General features: G+C 39.5%; 1 protein-coding gene across 4 annotated transcripts in view; it reads left to right on the top strand.

Annotated features, from left to right (window-relative positions):
* The window catches only part of GRIA3 (glutamate ionotropic receptor AMPA type subunit 3), a 141,594-nt gene that overhangs the window by 21,120 nt on the left and 100,180 nt on the right, over positions 1-20,294 (top strand). For all 4 annotated transcript variants that reach the window (XR_010029753.1, XM_063170603.1, XM_063170602.1 and 1 more), the window contains exon 3: positions 12,170-12,409. Coding sequence is in view for 3 of the 4 variants with exons in the window: in XM_063170603.1 (XP_063026673.1) it covers positions 12,170-12,409 (240 nt within the window). In the remaining variant the exon portion in view is untranslated. The remainder of the gene's footprint in view (positions 1-12,169; positions 12,410-20,294) is intronic.

The raw sequence follows: 20,294 nt of genomic DNA, 5'->3' as shown, positions 1-20,294 counted from the left end.
GATGTGAATGCTTCTCTTGACTATTGCACAGGTTCTAACAAGAGACAAATATTTTTAATTTACTTTGAAATTGGCAGTGGAATTTTCAGGTTAAAATTCAGAATCATTCATCTGTAAAAACTGGAGGATACTGTGTGTAACTTTTTAAAAATTAGTAAAGCAGAAATTTAATAAGTTTTTATTTGGTAGGACATGGGTACATTTAAATTAAAGTAAGGCATTATTTACAATCTCTAACTGTAGTCACATATCAGTTCCTATTCTGTTGTGCATAGCAAGCTGATTTTTTAAAAGGTTTTTTGACAGGCAGCTGAAAAATTAATCGAGTTCATTGAGTTGATGAAATGGTTCCTCCCATCACTGTGTTTGTGCCTGCTGTGAGTAAGGACTGCCCAGCCCCTGAGCCTGCTCGTGTCACCCAGGGCTGGCAGTGCCCCTCTCCAGTCTCATCTCCCACTAGGACTCTCCCTGTCCTTAGCACAGTTTGGTTCCATGCTTGACCTCCCAGAACAGGTGGTGCTGCAAGCAAGGGATAAGCAGCAGTGAGGGCAGGCCTTCAGGGTGAAGATGGTCTTCTGCAAAGAGCTCATCCTGCAGCTCACTGCAGAGCTTGGGGAATGGTACAGCCCTGTGGGAAATTGCCTGAAGGCAGAGAAATTTATTGCCATCTGTCATCCAAAGTGCTGCAGTTGAGCTGTTTGGTAAATTGGATGTCAGACCTACTGTCCTAAAGATACACGCTGCCCTTTTGAGACTGTTTCCCCCAGCTCTGATTTGGGTGCTGCACAGTTGTGTTTCAGACACTGGTGAGACTCATCTGCTTGTTCCTTGGCTGAAAAAATAAATGGGATAATTCTTAATGGTTTATCAAAGACTGATTGGGAGCTGAAGTGTCTAACTGAAGGAAGGATCCACAGTGCATTAGTAGACAAGAGATGAAGGAAGTATAGAAGTGTAATGGTGTAAATCAGACTAAATTATTTGATAACCCTTCATACAGCTCAACTGTAATGCCCCATTGGAGGGGCCCACCACCGTGAGCACAATGGTAATTTGACCCTCAGCTCTGATTTAGTGTCTTGAGCTTCAGTCTGTCTGTCCATCAAAACACAGAAGCATGTTCTTAAATTTGTGCACAGAGCTTTGTCATGTAGGACATTAAGTAAAACCCTCTGAGCATGAAGAGCAAGGTGAACTAAGCTGTGGTTCTCCAGTTGTGTGTTCTAGAGAAAGTCAAGTGACGCCCCACACTGCCACTCTCATGATACACCCAGCATTCTGGTGAGGACTTCTGGGTTCTCTTGGTCCTAGAACCAAAGGGCTGCTAGTCTGGCCTTGATATGAGGCAGTTAGCCTCTTGTTTGTCAAGGGAAGATGTGGGAAGAGCCCCACTTCTCTATCAGCATCACTCCCACCCCTGCAGACCACAGCCTCATGCTGTTGGTAATGATTAATGAGATTGTTCTCTGCTTATGAATGTAGCAGCATCTTGTGGAGCACAGAAAATGCATGTGCACCATGTTAACATTGCGCTATGCAGGTGGCTGAGAGCAGATTTTAAACCAGTATTTAAAGCTATGACATGGTGTCCAAACCCTCTGAGACTAATAAATAATTCCAAACTAGGTCTGTCTCCTCGGCCTCCCCTTCCCCCTCTGAAAGGGCAGCAATCGCTTAAGAATTAACATGTAGCAATGTGACTTTTCTTTCACAATCAGGCTTTTGCTGTACCATTTCCATCAATTTTGGCTTCCACATTATTCAGCTGTGCACCAGACAACTCTTTTGTTATGTGCCAATTAACCCAGCTTGATAAATAGTGATTATGCATAATTCATAAAGAAAAATATTCTTCTTGTTTCCTGTAAATAAGGCACTGGCTTAGCTGAGGGTACTGGTCTGTGAAATACTGTCAGATGTGATCATGGAGGTCCAGGAGGCTGATAGCAAGGGGAACTCTGAGGGCTAAGGCAGATAGAAATAATATCAACAAAAATAGATGGGAGGATGTTTTGTAAGAGTAGTTGGGATGTTGATGTGGTATTTCTGTAGTTTGCACTTTCAGTGTGAATAAGTCTCTCAGCTCTAATCCAGCTTTCACTGAATTCCATGGGAACTTCTCCAGTGGTACTGGTAGGTGCTTTATTGGACCCCTAAGGAGCATCTTCAAATAATTTCCCTGGCTCCTGAAGCCAGTTTTCACAGACAGCCTGTTTCTGCTTCTGCATTAACAGATCTGCAGCCTCTCAGACTGATCAGCTGACAGCAGTGGAACACAAGGGGGAGAATTGCATAGCCCCATGAACTTTGAGCAGAACAGGGGAGGAGATACAGAAATATGAAATCCAGTCCACTGGTCCAAGATGTACTTACAGTGACAGTGCTTGCTGGAGCACCATTGCAGAGCCTCCAGGAAAGTGTGAGGGACTGTTGCTTTGGGTAAGCTGGGCTGTCTGTCAGCCAGCACCGTGCTCTGCAAACATAGAGCCAACTGGAAACCCTCCAGAGCTGGAGGCTGCTTGCACAGCTGCTCTTTTGGCATTTGCATCCCCTTTCTCCTTGAACAACCTTAATTGTGACCTTCACCTCCTGGTGAATTTTACCCAGCTCAGTGCTTCAGGTGTGTTGGCCACTTTGCCTCTTCTCTCATCCTCTGTAATATATCCCCACAGGCCTATAAATGGCACCACCTCAGCAGACTCAGCTCATCTTTCATCACACTGCAGAGCCTTGTTTTGATTTATTGCCTCTCACCACAGTGGCCCAGAATGAAGTCAACTTCTGAAATCACTTAGGAAAGGATCTGCTGAACAAGCATACATTTAATAATATGCCTCTGCCTTTTTACTTCCTCCACACTGAGATGTTCCAGTGATATAAGAAATCCCTTCAGAGTGCTGGGGTGCTGGAGATGGCAGCTGCTGATTCACGGCTCTGAGGCACTGCATTGCCTTCAGCTGCTGCTCCTTGATTCAACCCTACATTCAGCCTAACATCCTCAGCTACAAAATGCTGCCCTTTTCTGTTGGATATGATTTGCTTTTTTCTTCATAACACAAAGCTCTTGCTTTCCTTTAGCCTGTTGTTTAAAGTATTGTTTAGATCGTATCTGAAGAAGGTAACAATTGTTGAAGTGGGTACTCCCTGGTCTACCACATCTTGTTAAGTTCATGTTAAAAACACTTTTTTGAACATGTCTTTTTGTTCTAAGGCAGAGTGCTTAATGGCCTGTGGAACTCTTATTACTTTGCATATACTTACAGAAACATTTGTGTAACTGTGTTTGTTAGAATATGCATGTTATTAGAATATATTGCCTGCTTGTAAATAAACAGCTGATAAATTTTCTAGTATAACTGGACAATTTTTGAAGAATGCGGGTTTTCATATTTTCCTCCCACCAACATTTCTAGAAAAATTGCTTTGGAAAGTAAGAGATAAAGTTACGATCCAAAGTGATCAGAGCAAGCAGACATGACATACCATATTAAATTAAAAGCATTTCAAATGGTGCAACAGATGGAAACAAGTTATTTCACTTGAGCGAGTGTTACATATTTGTGTTGCATACACGCTGTCCGTGTTTCTGCAGAGATTAGTCACGAAGCAGGAGCTGGATATTGGATGTGAGGAACGCAAACGATCGCTGTTTGCTGTGAATATATTTAGACTCCTGTAGAAAGCTTTGGCAGGTCCTCTGGCTCCCTCACACAGGTGTTAGCTCATCTCCCATGGCTCATGGAGAGAGGAGTGTGTGGTTATGTGTGTAGGATTGGCTAAAGCTTTTGTGGAGGTCAGAGCTCAGTGAACTGCTTTACATCCACTCATTAAGTCCCTAACGCTCTCTGAACCTGAGGGAGGCCTGTGCCATAAATCTTAAGCATGCAGGATGGTGGAGCTGCAATCAGGAGCAGAGTGTTGGCATTGCACATACTGCTGCTGTTGGCAAGGCACTGATTATCCTGGAGTAGCTGAGCAGAAACATCTCTTCAGCAGGGTATGAAAGGCAGATACCAAAGCCTTTCCATTCTCTCCAGCAGGGAGTTTAACTATCTACCAAGAGAAGCCTCTTGTGCTTCTCCTGCAAGCACTATTTTAGTGTCAAGACCACCATAGGCAGAAAGCAGAAGAGGTCACAAATAACATAAATCCACAGCATTTAAATCTGACTTCTACAACAGTGTTACAAAGTCTTCTTTCTAAAAGCTCTTTGTTTAAAACTGTGTGGTATGTTTTAATAGATTTCCTTTAAAATAAATGCTTCTTGTGAGCAGCTTGTGGGGATGGTGGGATCAGGATGAAAAGTGTTCTGTTAAGAGTAGATTGTGAATGACCAGGATGGGTTTAAGAATAGAAAGCTTAGCTATATCTGTGGTGCCTGGTCTGGGAGCTTGAACTCCATCTTGTACAGACACAAGCAGGATAATGTAGTATTCTGATCAGCATGTACCTAAGTATAGTCCTTAAGTACCTAACACATTTTTTAAATCATCTTTCAAAATAAATCAGTTGATTTTTATGGCATATATATATATATATCTTCTCTCACCTTTAATCCATTTTAAGCTTAAACCCCTATTTTATTTCTTTCAAACTCCAATGGTTTATACTTCAGAATGAGTCATGATTATCTGACTCACAGCCTTTCAAATGTTCTAATAGTACTCATAATCAATGGTATATTTTAAAGAAATCAGTGTGTAACAGGGATCGCAGGTAAACAAAATCCTTTCATATTGTGGTCCTGAGAAGAGGCTGACACTTCCTGGCAACTGGCTGGATTGGCTCTTGGTTTTCTTCCACCATCAGAAATGTCATAATTACAGAGATTCTGAATAGCCAGTGATTTTTTTTTTTTTTTTTTTTAATGAAAACCACGCATTAGAATTTGGTAGGTTTGTGGTACAAAACTCATTTTGTGCTTGAGTTTTAACAAGATTTTACAGGAAAAAATATATTAGGTGGGGTTTTTTTAGCTTTGTGGTCAGTAACCTGAGAACGGAGGTAATTCAGACTCTACACCATCTTAACTTTGGATGTAGCTTGGGAGCTAAATGGAAGTGAGTAGAAAATAACAATACAATAGCACTGTGTTGCTGTCTGTTCCCAGCTGCTCAGGCTACCTGCAGTACTTTCTCAGACTAGAGCAGTTTTCAGATAGCTAAGCACAGCTTTCTCAGTAAAATCAAGGTTACGTTCAGGCCATCTTACAGTTTGTTACCCAAGATTGCCCTTTTTATTCACATATTAAACAAATTAGGTAGTTTTTTAAATATCAAAGCTTTAATTCTCATATATATCAAATTAGCAGTTTGGGCCAGAGGGGTTTTTATTCTGGTTTACTTTTATCTGATTGAAGCTGTGCTAATGGGCACATACCCCCACTGTGGCTTGTGTGAGGCTTGGTGCTGCTGGTGCTCTCACTGTTACAGCCCAAGTGGCTTGTGTTTGTCATTGGCAGCTGGCATTCATACACTCATAAAACTCACACAAACATTTCAGTTTGAAGAGAAGATCCCCCACACAACAAATTCATGCACATTGTTAGGGTTTTATTTGACCACAGTCATATCTATAAAAGCCATAATGTGTAAAGTTTAATGAGTCAAGTATGTCATAAGCAATTGGGCACACTGAAAGAAACCAAGGTTGTGGCAGTGAATTTGTACAGCACTCAGCGCCAAGGAACTGTAATTGTGATTGGAGTTCCAAAGTCATCTTGAAAAGCAGATAAGAAATAAAAACTTCTTTAACAGCGTGTGATGGAGTTATGGAATGGTGACTGAAGTAATCTTGAATGGGATCTTAACCAGGGAGTGTTCAAGGATGCTTGGATATGAACATGTGTTTAGAATTACTTTCTAGTAAATGGTTTGTAAAATATGAATGGATTAATCCTTATGCCTTTCATTTGCTATTTAATAATATCCCCTCCTGCTGCCAGAACATGCTGTTTTTATTTTATTTGCTCTCCTAAAATGAAATGCAAACTGAAGTGTGTATATTTGAAGACATTAGGTAGAACAAAGCAAGTTGAGTAGTTCTTTGTAAAAAGAACTAGATAAAACATTGCAATTTCATCATTGAGAAAATTGATGCCGTAAGTGAAGTAACAGGAGTAAATGATGGTTTTGTTTTGTGCTCTGTTGTGAGGTTTTGGGTTGTGTTTTTTTGTTTTCAGGGAATATTTTTTTGTTTGTGAGGGCATATTTTCTTCTAGGTAGGAGGAGAAGTCATGTTATAGCCAGTATCTCAGGAAGGTTCATATCCAATTTCAAGCTGTAGCTTCCTTGATTCCCTCCTGCCCCCAGGAATTTTCACTGTTAACTGTTCCAAGAATAGCTGCTTTCAGAAATGCATCTTCCCTCACCTGAATTTTAAACAATATTTTCTCCATGACAGAATTCAGTCTTAATTTAAATGTAAAAGATGGTTTTATTGGCTATAGGTAAATGCAGTTCACTTAATTTTACATTTTTAATATGATGGGCTTGTCTTTAAAGGAAGCTCTCAAGTCTGATTGCCTGGAGCCCCTGAAAGTAGCTCATTCTGCATTCAGGGGCACTGCTGTGCTGATCTCCTCAGGGCTCAAGGTAGAGAGAGTTGTTGCTTTTCATTCTGTGTATTAAAATGAAAGCAAAAGAAAGTAGTAGAGGCACTGTCTGTCTCTCTAAGAGGAAGGCTGTATTCTTACTGTAAGAGGTAATGTTAATGGTAACCCTTGCTTTATTACAACAACGAGGTCAGGATGGAGCCCTAGAAAATGCCACTGCTCTCAGGCTGCATATTATTCCATTGTAAAGTAGTCCCATTAGTCTGTTGGCTGAAGCTGGCAGTGAGAGTTGTCTGGAATCCAAGACAATTGGCAAAAGGAACTGGAGGGAATAAAATTATTTCACAGCTGAGGAGAATGCAGAGCACAAAGCTAGGGAAGCAGTTTGAGCAGCCCATGGTAATGTCAGCTGAGACAGTGCTCCTACAGCACCTTCCCTCCCAAGAGCTGGGGGAGTGTCACTGAAACAGGCTGGCAGTGCCCTGTGACACAGGGTGACTTTGTCAGACCTACTTTATAAGAAATTGGTATGGACAAAGGGGAAATTACTTGCTCATAAAAAGAGTAATGAAGGAGGAAAAGTGTCTGAGGTATTGTAAGATCCAGCCCCTGACTCCAAAACTACTGGGCTGTTGCATCCAGGGCTGAAGTGCACTGGCTGCCACACCTGGGAGGATCTTGTTGACTTTTACAATTCAGCCATTAATGATGTCAGCCAGTGGGAAAGCATGTATTACGTTCCACCAGTAACATATCTCTTTTGTTAGCTTTATACATCTTGTATTTAAACAAACAAAATCCAAACCTACTTGTAAATGTTCCTAGTAACGCTTCAGTTGTTTATAGTAAGAACTGGAAGAAAAAAAAAAAAGGTGTCAGAAGTTTTGACTTTAGCTTCTAGGCAATAGACAGTAGAAATGTCAGGTCTTATACAACCTTGTTGTGTCAGGAATACTCACAGTCACTAAAACATAGAAAAACTAAATACCATTAGAAAGTAAAAACAAACTTTAAAAATACATAAAACATCTAATAACTTGTGTGAAGTGGAGCATCTTTTGAGATTCTGGCCTGCAGCCTTCCTGGGATCTGAGTGCAGAAAAAAAAAAACTTATCTGGTTAATCTTAGCAAGTTTCAGTGGTGGGCCTGATTTGACTGGAGGGAGGATGGAAATGCAAGTAAAACAGACGTCTGGGTTCATTGGGTTACACTGATGCTTAGGATGGCTCAGCTGCTATTCAGTATGGAAACTAAGATTTCCATTTATTTGGCTTCAGTAGTTGAGTTTTGGGGTTTGGGTTTTTTAGGGTTTGGTTTTGGTGTTTTAGCTTGGTTGGTTTAGTTTGGTTTTATTGATTTTGGGTTTTTTTGGTGTGGTGGTGGTTTTTTGGTAGTTGTTTTTTATTTTTAAGTAAATTCTGCTTACTTCTGTTATCACTCTGCCTCTGAGCATTTTGCTTCCTTGGCAGGAAACACCAGTCTGTCATGACCTGAAAGTTTCTTATCTTTTCTTGACATGCTTGAGAATTCACAGACTTCTGTCATACCAACACTTTCTCTCCTGGACACAATGGCATGTGGCAGCTCACTTTGAGAATAAGTCCAGTGTTAAACCTCTGTTAATAAATACTCACCTTGCACCTAATGCCAAAATAGTGGCTCAACATGATCTCCCATTGGAAAACTGCTGCTCAGGACCTCTCTCCCTTCTTTGTAGACATTGAAAATTTTTCAGATCAGGTTATAAAGCAATTTAGTTGTGTGCTGTCCTTGGAAACAGATGTGCATCCACATAATTAAAAGCAGTTTCATAGCTCAGCAAAAAAACTGCTTTTTTTTCTTGAGGAATGAGGTTGAACTAGGACTTGTCCAAATAATGTCTTTAACAGCCAAAGTATGTGTTTGACCATCTGTATTTTTCAAATAGGAAAAAATACCCAATAAATTAAGTGTGATTAAGTAAGGAAAAATAACAAAATTCTTACTCAAACATGAGGGATGTTCTGATTGTCAGTAGAAAGTAGTTTGTAAAAAGAGCTTAGGGCTAAGGCTTAGTTAGTATTTTTAAATATTTTCTTCTGGCTCAGTGATGTTAGAATAACAGTGGAATTAAAATGAATGTAATTACGCATTTGTTTTTTGGAAAACAAGTAAAAATATGGCTCTGGGTTCGTGGATATTCTATCGGTTTGTCTGATTACAGAGGAGATTATGTCACAAACTGTGTGGAAGACCTAATACTACAAAATTTTAACAAAACTGAGTTAAAAAATGCAAATGACCATTGAGGACCAAGATAATTGGCCTTTTTGCTTTTCCTTATAAAAACAAAGTTTATTTTGCCTTTTAAATAGGCTGGTGAAATCAAATTGGCATCCTACAGTGCATGCAGAATAGATGGTCAGGAATAATAAGTAGAAGCTAATATTAGAAGCCAGTCCATCAAAGGGTTAATCTTTAAAATCTGCTGTGAATACAAACCTGAACCAGGAGAAATAAGAGTGGGCAGGTAGTTGCATTTATTAGAATATATTTTTGGTGATCCTCCAAAATCAGGAGGAAAAACAATTGCAAATACTCTGACGGCCAAATCAGGGCTCTCACCTCCATGTGAGCAGCAGCTCCATGTTGGCTCTGAGGTGTTACTTGGAGGAGGTCCTGCTTAGGTTGTTCACAGACTGGTTTTTCCTCAGATTATTCATTAATGGACAATGGTCATCTTGCATAAATGAGGGCAATCTGCTATGACAAAGAAGTTTAACTCAGTTGAGTCATGCTTCAGAAGTATTCCTTAGTCTCACATCTGATCAGAAGTAATGGGTGAATCCAGGACTTTTGAAATGCTCTTGGGTTTTAGGATCAGGAGATCTTTGAGAATGTTTGTTTACATTGCAAGTATTCCTGGAATGCTTGGTTTTCTCTGCAGTACAGGATCTACATAAAAACTATGCCATTAATATATACATGAAAGAAGCTTGATCTGTGAGGTACAGGCTCAGTGTATGCGAGGACACTCTGTCCATTAATCCCACTTCACTGATGATTCCTATGGAATTAGACAGTTTGCACACCATTTCAATAATTTGGAGACTGCCAGACTTCCTAATGTAATTTTTGTTTTTCCCTTTTTTCCATCAATAAGTTAATGCTTTTTATTTGTTACTTCAGCAGATAATTTTTTATGGTAGCTTTTCTGCTTTATATCCTGCTGGTATGTAGTTTAACAAAATGCCTTTTTAAACAGTGTATTTAATTCCTCAGTCATGCCTCTGGGAATATTTTTACTGTATTATATAACTTCTTTTTTATCTTTTCTGTGGTTGATAACCTCTGCAAACTTTCTTTTCAGAAATTACCACCTCTTATTTCCTTTCTGTGTCTCACCAGCTGCTCTTTGCTGCTGGTCATATCCTGTTACAGTGGCTTAAATACTTAAAGAAATTCTTTAACAAGATTTCTAGTTTTTGCATCTAGAGCTTCAGGAAGAAAATCAAATTTTCACAGCTGACTGCTGATTTTAGATGTTCTCCATGATGCTGTGTCAATGAGCTGATATTGTGGAGAATCCTTTTTAAAATTACTCTTACAGTTTTCAGTGATTCTGAATTATAGCATTTATGGTGGAAAATGTGATGCTATTTCAGAAGTAGCAGTGTTGTACATTTCTGTGTAGAAGTCATGTCCTCCTTACTGGTAATTACTTGGGGTTTTGCAAAGTAAAATATGCAGTGTTTTTGCAGAAGTGTTTAATGGATGTCTTGGTTTAGAGACAAGTTTTAGGAGAAAAAACCCTGGAAAAGGGTGCACACAAGGCACAGAAAAGGATTGAATAAATGCTGGAAATTGAAATTTGAAAACCTTAACCCCCACCCCTGCCAGGCCGGTGGCCAGGGGGCAGAGATGGGATCTGTCCCCTTGGTCTCAGGGAAGGGGAGGCACAGGAGCTCATGCAGCCACTTGGGCAGGATAGATGGGAACCTTTCTGGGGTTGGTCTCCTCCTCACAGCAGGCAAAGCTGCTGGGTTTTGGTGTGCTTTCCTCTCCTGGGGCCTGGACTGTCTGGCAAAACCCCCACAGGCTCCCAAGAATGGAGGGGGGGAAAGAAAGGAAAAAAAAACCAAGCCAAAACAGTTCAAGGGGAAAAAATCCACAACCAAAAACAAACAAACAAACCCTCCCCCCACTCCCATACACACAACCAAAAAAACTCAAGGATCTCTCCTGGAGTCCAGAGAAGAAGGTGGGGAAAGAAAGAAATTAAGCTTCTTGCCTAAGCAAGCAAAACTGATCCAACAAAGGAGCAGTGTAACGTGCTGGTCCATGGTGCACTGAGCACACCCTGTGGAGAGCTCCAACAGAGCCTTCACCTGGGGTTCCCAGGCTCCAGCCACACCCTCTGCTTCATATTAAGTCTACAGCAGCCATTCCTGAGGATAAAACAGAGGATTAGGGAATAGAGTATCACCATAAAATCACCCCAAAACAATGGGGCTGGTTGTAAATTGTTGTTAAATCCAGTTCTTGACAATTGAAATTGTTAATTGCTAACGAATGAACATTTTCCTGGGAAACCTTTTCATTACAAATGGGCCTTGCTCATCCCTGTTGAGCAGTGGTATGATTAGAAGTGCTGCTGGGCTGTATTGTATTGCAGTTGTACAGTCTTTTTATAATCCAGAGCCCCAGCGCCTCACAGATCAGGCTCTTTCTCTATCTGTGATGCGGACTCCCTCCATGGAAAGAGCCCAGGGTCACAAGAACTTTGTGCCTTTCCTACAGAGCTGAACAACAAAGAAATTCTTTTTCCTGCAATGATCGTGAAGCTGGCCATGTTTACAAATTGAAGTACTTTCATTTTTGTCCAAAATGGTCATTGTTCAATCTCTATAAAGGATGGGAAATAATGAAGTATTTTCCCAGATAAGTGCATTTTGAAAAAAAATCATCTTTGTCTGTATTTTGATTTTTTTTTTTTCTGGTACAAGATGAGTTCATCAGGACAGCAGAATGGTTAATGACTAAGAGCCTTCAGCTTAAGGGGTATCAGCTTTGGTCCCAAGAAGCAACAATAGGTGCTCCCCATTTGTGTTGTCATATAGTAAGTCACAGACTTTATTACTATGAAAGATTTTAACAGTCTCTTAAGAAGCCAGCATAATTCCTTACTGAAAAAGACCACAAAGAGATTTCAGAGTTGTGGACTATAAATGAATAAAACATCCAGATTTCTTTAAATCAGATCTGAATCAATTTTGGATACCAGGAAAAAGTATCCCTTTAAGGCAGCTCCTCACAGAGTTTTCAAGGTATTTTACAGACAGGTAATGTAATCCCATGTTTATTTTTAAGGAATAAAGAGAGATTAGTGAATTGTAGCAACACAGGACAAAACACAACCAAAAATAAATGTGTTTAGGCCAGTTTAAGTGCTACAAAGGTGGTACTATTGATTGCTACACTGAAATTAGTATATGTTATCTCATTAATTCACTCCATCTGCTGCATCATACAGAATAATTTCAAGAATGGTTGGAAGGCTTACCTCCAATACACTTTGAAAGTTTGATTGTATTCATTATATATCAGATTTTAACACCCTTGTCTGTCTTTCTTAGTCTGTTCGCAGTTTTCCAGAGGAGTTTATGCCATCTTTGGATTCTATGACCAGATGTCCATGAACACCCTGACGTCATTCTGCGGCGCCCTCCACACATCCTTCATCACCCCGAGCTTCCCAACAGATGCAGATGTGCAGTTCGTCATCCAGATGCGGCCAGCCTTGAAAGGAGCCATCCTCAGTCTCTTGACTTACTATAAGTGGGAAAAGTTTGTGTACCTCTATGACACAGAACGGGGTAAGCACTATCATTCTGACTGATTTTCTGTTTCACACTTTGCTCTAAGTACTGCCAGCATCAGTGCTTGCAGCCCAGTTTTCTTTGGGATGGAGGCAGAACTTTCTGATGGTCCTAGAAAATGAGTTTGTTCTAAAGGACCTAAAATGAGTTGATAAATGACAAGGAGGCATCTTCATGTTACTGATAACTTCTAAGGAGATTGTCTGAGAATAGTGTTAGCAGAGCAGGTATTCAGTTGGCATGCCTGGTTTCCACAGATCTGCAGACTCCACACTTGCCAGGGTGTTTGAGTCCTTGCTAAATAAATAAGGTCAACACTATGCAAAAGGCTGATAAGCAGGACATTCCACTGTGCGTGACATTGCAAATCCCACACCCCTTTACATAAATGCATATTGCTCCTGTCACTGGACAAAGGCAATCCATGCTAAGATACACTCTAGAGATGTCTAAGCATTAATAATGATCTAAGCATTGTGTGTAAGATCTCTGCTGGAGTCCAGAGAAAAAGGTGGGGAAAGAAGAAGAAGCTTTTTGCCTAAGCAAGCAAATACTAATCCAGCAACCGGAACAATGTAACTCAGCTGTGCTGGGCTGGAGAAAAGCTGCTCTAGATAGCTCATATTCCAGAGGCAAATTGAGATACATGTCAAGAATGACCAGAGTTATGTTTAACTAAGTGGAAACACATTAAAACCAGTGTGTTCACACTTAATTGTTAACTACTAATAAGCAGAAAATGTAGCAAAAATCTGTCCAAAAAAATCTGAAAAATGTGTCAAAAATAGATCTAGACATCAGAAACCATTTTCTGTGAGGAATCTTTCAGCTGCCACCTGCTCTGAGTGTATTGAATTTGCTGAATTTCCTCTGTTACAGATTTCACCTGGGTAGCATTTTTTATATCAAATAGATGTGCCACTGCCCTTCTTACCAGCTTTATAATTTTTGACTTCAAGAAATTTTTCAGATCAAAGGAGTAGAGACAAAGAAGCTTAGATTCTGTTCTTGGCTCCCCTGAAAATATTTCCTTAGGCTACTGCATGTTGTTAAGGATCAAGTCTTCAGTGCGTGTGCTTTTCACACTGAAGAATAGTAGCATCAGCCAACTAAAAACCCAACTGAAACCTAAAAAATAATATATTGAAAAAGTAATTGGTTTAAGCTTAGGAAAATGCAGCTTTGTAAAATTGTTTTCTTTTTGTTCTTTGCCATCAAGTCGTGTAATTGTATGGTTTCCTCCTCAGTGATATTATGTACAATACTGTGATGTTTGGCTCCTGCAATGAAGACAAAAGATAAATTTCAAACAATAGAATAAAATTAGGATGTATAATTACATAGATAGGTGGTGAAGCTTTTTAATCATTTGAGTGTGTACATTGTATATACTTACATTCTTAAGTATAAAATAATATTTTCTGTTGCTATGAGATGACTGCAGATTGTGGTCTCAAATGTATCTTTATGTGAAGGTGTAAGATTCAGTTTCTTGAAAACTGCTAAAGCACACAGGAAAAAAAAAGGTGAGATTCATTAATTTCACCAGCAAGAAGTATGTCTTATTGTTATTTTCAGTTGATAAACTTATTCTTCTATGAAGAAACAGAAACTTAAGAGAAATACCAATTCACATTTCTCTTCTAGTACCACCAGGAAAAACCCAAAACATGCTTTGCAGAGAGCAATGATGCCTTAGGAAATGGCTGCTAAGGGAAGAAAGGACATGAAGTGGTGTGTAGAAGAAACAATCATATGTTCACTCCATGCCACATGCTTTTAGTTCATGTGAAGGGGAAAGGCAAGGTTGATTTCTGTTTGTGTTACATCAGTAAGCTGACACTGTTGGTTGCTGTGATGCATGCAAAATGTCTGATTAATTGTATGGTGCTAACTGCCTCAGTGGGCTTCTCTGCAGTAGGACTAGGGCTAATTAAGACTATGTCAGGATGAGATGAGGTGAGGTTATGTACAGAAAGCTATTAAGAATTTAGGTAGCAGTTTACAGGAAAGTCACCTTTTGTATCTCGTGCTGAGGATTATGTTTCATCAAAACCCTCAGGTTTACTTTCAGTCTTCAGCTCTGTCTCTTTTCTTGCTTTACTTTAAATCAGATGTTGTTCCACTGAATTCAGTGAACTGAAGTAACACAGGTGTGAATGCAGAGGTAAACTTGTGGCTTTCATAATCATCTTATTGTTGCTTGAAAACTGCGAAGAACATCTTAATTATAAAAACGGTATGGTGAACTGTAATACTGAAACTTTTGTTTATTTAAAATTTCATAATGTTAAGTAACATTTTGGTTTATTTTTGCCAGAGAAACACAGTTTTGTACAGATTGTTTGCTTTCCATCTGTCAATGTAACACGGATGTTTTTCCCTAAGTTGTTTTGATTTGTGATACCTACTGTGCACGAAGACACTTATTTCTGTCAGGCAGATCATTTAAACAAACCCACACCAAGTGTTTTCTGTGATTTGCATCAAGTCCTCATCTTCAGGTCATAGGAGTCATTACAAGACAGGAAAGTGGCCAACGGTAAAGGACAGCTGTCTTTAGCATGGAAAGCTGTGTCTTTAGCATTTTGTGTAGTGCTTTCCTACTCAATGGCAGCTCAGTCTGGACAGAGGTATAGAGACAGCACAGGTTTTTTGGGGTTGTAGCCAAATCCCTCACTAAATCTGAAGTTATTCTGTCATTTGGTTTTGATTTAGTCTATCAGTAGATATCTAGCAAGACCTAAAGTCAAGGAAAAAAAGCCTTAATAAATATGGTTATTGTTGGGTAGATTTTTTTCCATTGGTTAGCAGTAGCCTAGATGAAGGCTGAGACAGGGAAATGTTAATCTAATGCCCCAGGTTATTTGGCTAAGGAGAGTTGAAAATGTCTGCTTTGAAAGCACTTACATCTTTAATCCTTACTGCTACCAAAAGACAAACATTTGACTTGAGTGTAATGGATAGGTAAGGATACAGAAGGCCTCAAAATATAGGTTCAGAAAATATGACCAGTCCTATTTCTTCTAAATATAAAACCTCCTGGTACTCTGTTGCATAAAGAAATGCCAGGTGAAAAGAGTGAGGAGGAAAAAAAAAAGTACAACTGGAAGCTTTTCAATGATCATGTGTAAGGCATCAAATTGCCTTAAAATGGGTTCACTACAAGGCAATTCCCTGCTTCTGCTGAAGACAAAGAACAACTTGGTTGAGTTCTGCTTTTACAAAATGAGGTTAGTTATCTACTGCTATCAAAGGACAAGACACTTCTGTACTGCTTTCCCCGGAGAATGGACGATTGGAGCTGATAAAAGTGGTGTATAGAACCAGGCTCATTATAGCTTCCACAAAATTAAATTGATGGATTTTTATTTTATTTTAATTAAGAGTTGCATTGAAAGCTACTCATATATAGAATGTAACTTTTTTTTTTTTAAGATGTGGGGTAGGATTAATTTTTATGGAATCTAAAAGGACTGTGCTTTAGTACTTGGTAGATTCTTAGAGATTTTAGAATATTGGGTTCTGGTGGACCGACTGTCTCCTGAAAACAGCAATGAAGAATGTAAACTTAGAGAGTGACTGACTCTTGTTTATAAGCACCTTCCATTGGCAGAGAGGTGCAAAAGAAATCCTCCTTCCACTCCTCCTTGTTTCTTAGACTCTGTATTATCTTTCTGCATGTCAGGAAGTTTTATTTTATTAGAAAGATCATTTTTCAATGAAGGAAAAATAAAATTAATGGTATTAGCTACACCAACATTAGTAAACCCTGACTTCAGCACCTGCTGTTCAGTCAAATGTCAAAAGAATTGATAGCTGAGCTGTTCATTAACATGTTTATCCTTCAGAGCAGGGGAGTTATCCCACTAGCTGAAAAACTTCTCTGAATCCCTTACATAAAGAAAAAAGAGATTAACGCCAGCTTCCATTTTTCTCAGAATTAAACATGGGCTTGGTCCACTTTAAAATTATAATTCTTGTTTGGTAGTATGTTTATACCTGCTTAATTCTTCTCAGTTGTGCCTGTGAGGTTGATGCATTGAATTTTGATTACACTTTGAAAAGTATGAAAGGTTTTAAAATTTTGACATTTTCTTCTGTAAGTATCAGTATGTGATGAAGAACAAAGCAACACACAAAGCTTGTTTGGGAGCCTATAGAATAAAAGTGGCCTATAAAAAAGTGACCACAAAAGGGAGGGTTATTACAAACTTTGATTCTTCTGAGTGTTTTGGCTCTTTGGAAGCGTGTTTTGGGCCACAGCCCAGCATCATGGGAGTGACATGGAGACAGTATCAATTGCTGGCATTTAGGTAGCTATGTAGATAAGCTGTTCATTCTCCTTTTCCATTTACATGATGTAGGGAGTCAAATCCTGTCAAGACCTCCCATGTCACAGGACCAGGTGTCACAGGTCTCTACATTTTAAGACTTATGTGCCCCAGTAACTGCCATGCAGAAATCTTCTTCTAGGTCAGAAACAACTTGCAGCATGGCCACAAAATGTGGCATCTTTTGCATGGCTTTGCTTGAAAGGAGGTGATGTAGTTTCAGGTTTTTATGCTCTGCTACAACAGAGAACACACACAGTGTAAAAGATCCTTATGATAGAATATCCATTATTTAGATTTAAAGAACAATCATACTCAATGTACTTACATGCAGTAGGAAAATAATCTGTTTCTTTCACCATCAGTTTTTTGGGCATGAGCGACTTTACCATCTTATAATACCTAGAATATATATTTATATAGGGTTTAAAGTCATAGATACTGCTTAGAGATGTTTGTATAAAATATAAATAATTTAACCTCACAAGGAGGCAAACCTTGACATACTTATTTAGCGCATATTGTTCCATTGCTTTCAACAGCCTAATGTATGAACTAAAGCTCTGTTCAGGAAACAAGCCAGGACCTTAATTGAAATATTTCAGGATTACTTTACTGTTTGATTTTACTGCCTAAATATGTTCAGGAATAATCTGAGTCTGAACAGTTAAATCTAGCTTTTGATGATCGCTTTCCATTTATTTCTGCTGAAATCTCTGAAGTCTCACACCAGCTCCTTTTATCTTGGTCTCTGTGGTGCACAGATACAGAAGAAAGCCCTTTCACTGATCCTTGCCCAAACAAACACTGAGACCCTGTGTGGGAGAATGGATGTTGGCTGGGTTTTAGGTGGACTGAGAGCCTTAAGCATTTTTCTCCTGATCTTTTCCATTAGCTGCTATTTGTTTAGCTTACCCTAGTAATCACTTAAACCATTTTACTAGCTTAGGAACAAGAGGAATGGATCAACTTTGAAAGTCATCCAGCATGAGATGTATCTTGCTGGCAAGGTGCAGCTTAAGACCAGCAGCACAGGGTTCATGGGGGTATTGTGTATGGCAGCTTTGTGCCTCTTTTCAACAGTTGTGTACACACAGGGGCCTCAGTTTGCTGTGGAGATGCCTGGGCCCCATGCCTGAGCATCCCTTGAAGCTGTTGGAACACACACTATTGTCAGCAGTGTTTTCCAACAGGAGGAGTAACTACACATGTACAATATATTTGTGTCTTGCTCCATGGAGCCTCAGACAATGGAGAAATGTGTCAGCATGTTCATAAAGAAAAGGGTATTACAGTATCCTGGTATCCACATTCCCACTCTGGATATTCACACTGAGGAGTCTGAATCCAGTTGTGTTTGAGAAAGTGCCAGAATCTGTCTTGACCTTCTGTGAAATCAGCTCATAAACCTGAGGCAGAGCATTCTGGATAGAGAGTAGAAATGGGCAGGTTCAGGATAAATGATGTCTGGAAGTCTAAAGCAGTATGTGTCCATCCTTGTGCTCCTAATAAGAACATCCAGAACCCTCAAGATATGAGCTGGGGCCCTGAATATCTTCTGTAGTTTACAGGAAAACCAGCATTGGTTTTCCTACAGCATTGGTTTTTTTGCTATTTACCAATGTCTTACAGAGCTAAGTCTGCAAATTATTGTATTTATAAACTGAGTTGGGTAAATGCATGCCTTTAAATATTTATCTTATCATAAATATGCATGTATTATCAACTTTTGGAAGAGCAGTAACATTTGATTTTTTTCATTGTGTGCACAAGTAATTTAAGTGGCAGATGCTTTTGTTCTCGGTTGATTTTATGTCTGCAACAAAAAGGCTTAAATGGTCAGAATCTCACTTTTCCAGATTTCCTGAAACAAAGCCAAAGTTGCAACAGTTTCCAAGTGGAGGTGGAGCCGGGAGGGGCTGAAAGGATATGTGAGAAGCATTGTTGGCCCTTTTGCTATGAGGCAAAGGCAAGGACTTGACAAAAAGCCAAGCCTTAGAGGTGATGGACAGGGTTTGCTTGGAAGCAGAAGAGATGAGGTGGAATTTGTGGATCCTGGGAAGAAGAGAGAACTTTTTAGACTAGAAAGAAAGTCTGTAGAAAAGAAAACCCGTATGCAAGATAAAGATAATTTGTTTTCAAACCTATTTGTTTAATCCATCTCACCCAACAGATCTAGGAGTGTCTGAAAGTTATTTTTCTTGAGTTCATTATTTTGCATCTGTATGTGCAGCACAGCTTTCAAAGTTGGAAGTCTTTGGTGTCTTTAGCATATGGATGCTCTAAGAAAGGCAGGCTGGCTTCACCTGGGAACTTGGGCTGATTGTGTCCATGGAAGTAAACTGTCTTGCTGACTTAAAATCTCCATAAGGCAGCCAGTACACTCAGTGGGACTGAAGAAAGCAGCACTGTTTAATACAGAGGCAAGATGAAGCCATTTTCAAGTGTGTACCCAAAGGAGATGTGTAACATTGCATTAGTGTGTGAACTTGCCTACTTCAGTGCAGTAGCACGTTCTGGTTTTCACAAGTTTTCCAAAGGACGGATATTTTGACACCTTGCTCCTTAGTGCAGTTAAGGTGGCAGTTATTTAGCATGTTAGTATTCTTACAAGTTTGCAAATGTCATCACCTTTCTCTGGATCTTGACTGTGTTTGCTCTTCTTGTGGAGTTGGTCATTCTTAGCCTGCGTGACAACTGCTCCTTGTGGCCCATGGTATTTATGGAAGAAGGGTTGTTTTTTATTCACAACAAGGGAAGCAACTATGCCCTTCTTGGAGCTTGGTGTGGTGGTGGTAAGATGGTTTTCAGCCCAGGCAAATAAACTGTTTACTGGGTGAAGAACTTCTGTGGAGTGAGCACAGGCTGTTGTAGCTTAATAGAATGACTGTAATAGTTGGAAGTAGTAAAAAACACCAAACACAAAGGAGATTTCTCCTGTGCTTGAGAAATAATCGAGTAAAATGGAGTATCTCAATGAGTTAGTAAATCAAAGCTTCTCCTTCCATAGAGTGGCTTCAGATGCTCCAAAACAGCTTCTCATATGAGCAATGATATGCATGTCCTTTTCTCACTGCTAAAAGAGAGACTTCATATGCTGTTTAAATTTCTTTTGATACAGAACTATACCATGCTGGGTGAATGGTGTGTAAGATTTTAGCTTTGTTAAAGCCTTTGTGCTTTTGAAGTGGTTTTCATTTGATGGTCTCAAAGAGCAATGAGATAATGTTGTATGCAAGGGGTTCCAGTCCTGTTTTTAGGATGGAAGATCTGATGTACTGATCAGCAGGTTAACAACCTGGTCTTCATATGCTTACGTGTATGGAAATACCTTTGAGTTGAAAGCACTGAGCTTTGACTTAAGAGATGTGCTGAATGTCATGCTGGAAGTCAATGGACATGGTTACTAATGAAAAGCAGATTTTCATGCTCCTGAACAAGAATTCCTTAAATTTTATCATGAACTTCCCTTTTCACCTAGAAAAATACTTGAACCTTTGAAGAAAGTCATAATGGATTGCTTAGAAGCTTGGTATTTAAGGCAGCTA

This window comes from Melospiza melodia, chromosome 16, assembly GCF_035770615.1.
Source record: "Melospiza melodia melodia isolate bMelMel2 chromosome 16, bMelMel2.pri, whole genome shotgun sequence".
NCBI lineage: Eukaryota > Metazoa > Chordata > Aves > Passeriformes > Passerellidae > Melospiza > Melospiza melodia.
The sequence above is the reverse complement of the archived record's forward strand: the minus strand, read 5'-3'. Positions and strand labels throughout refer to the sequence as shown.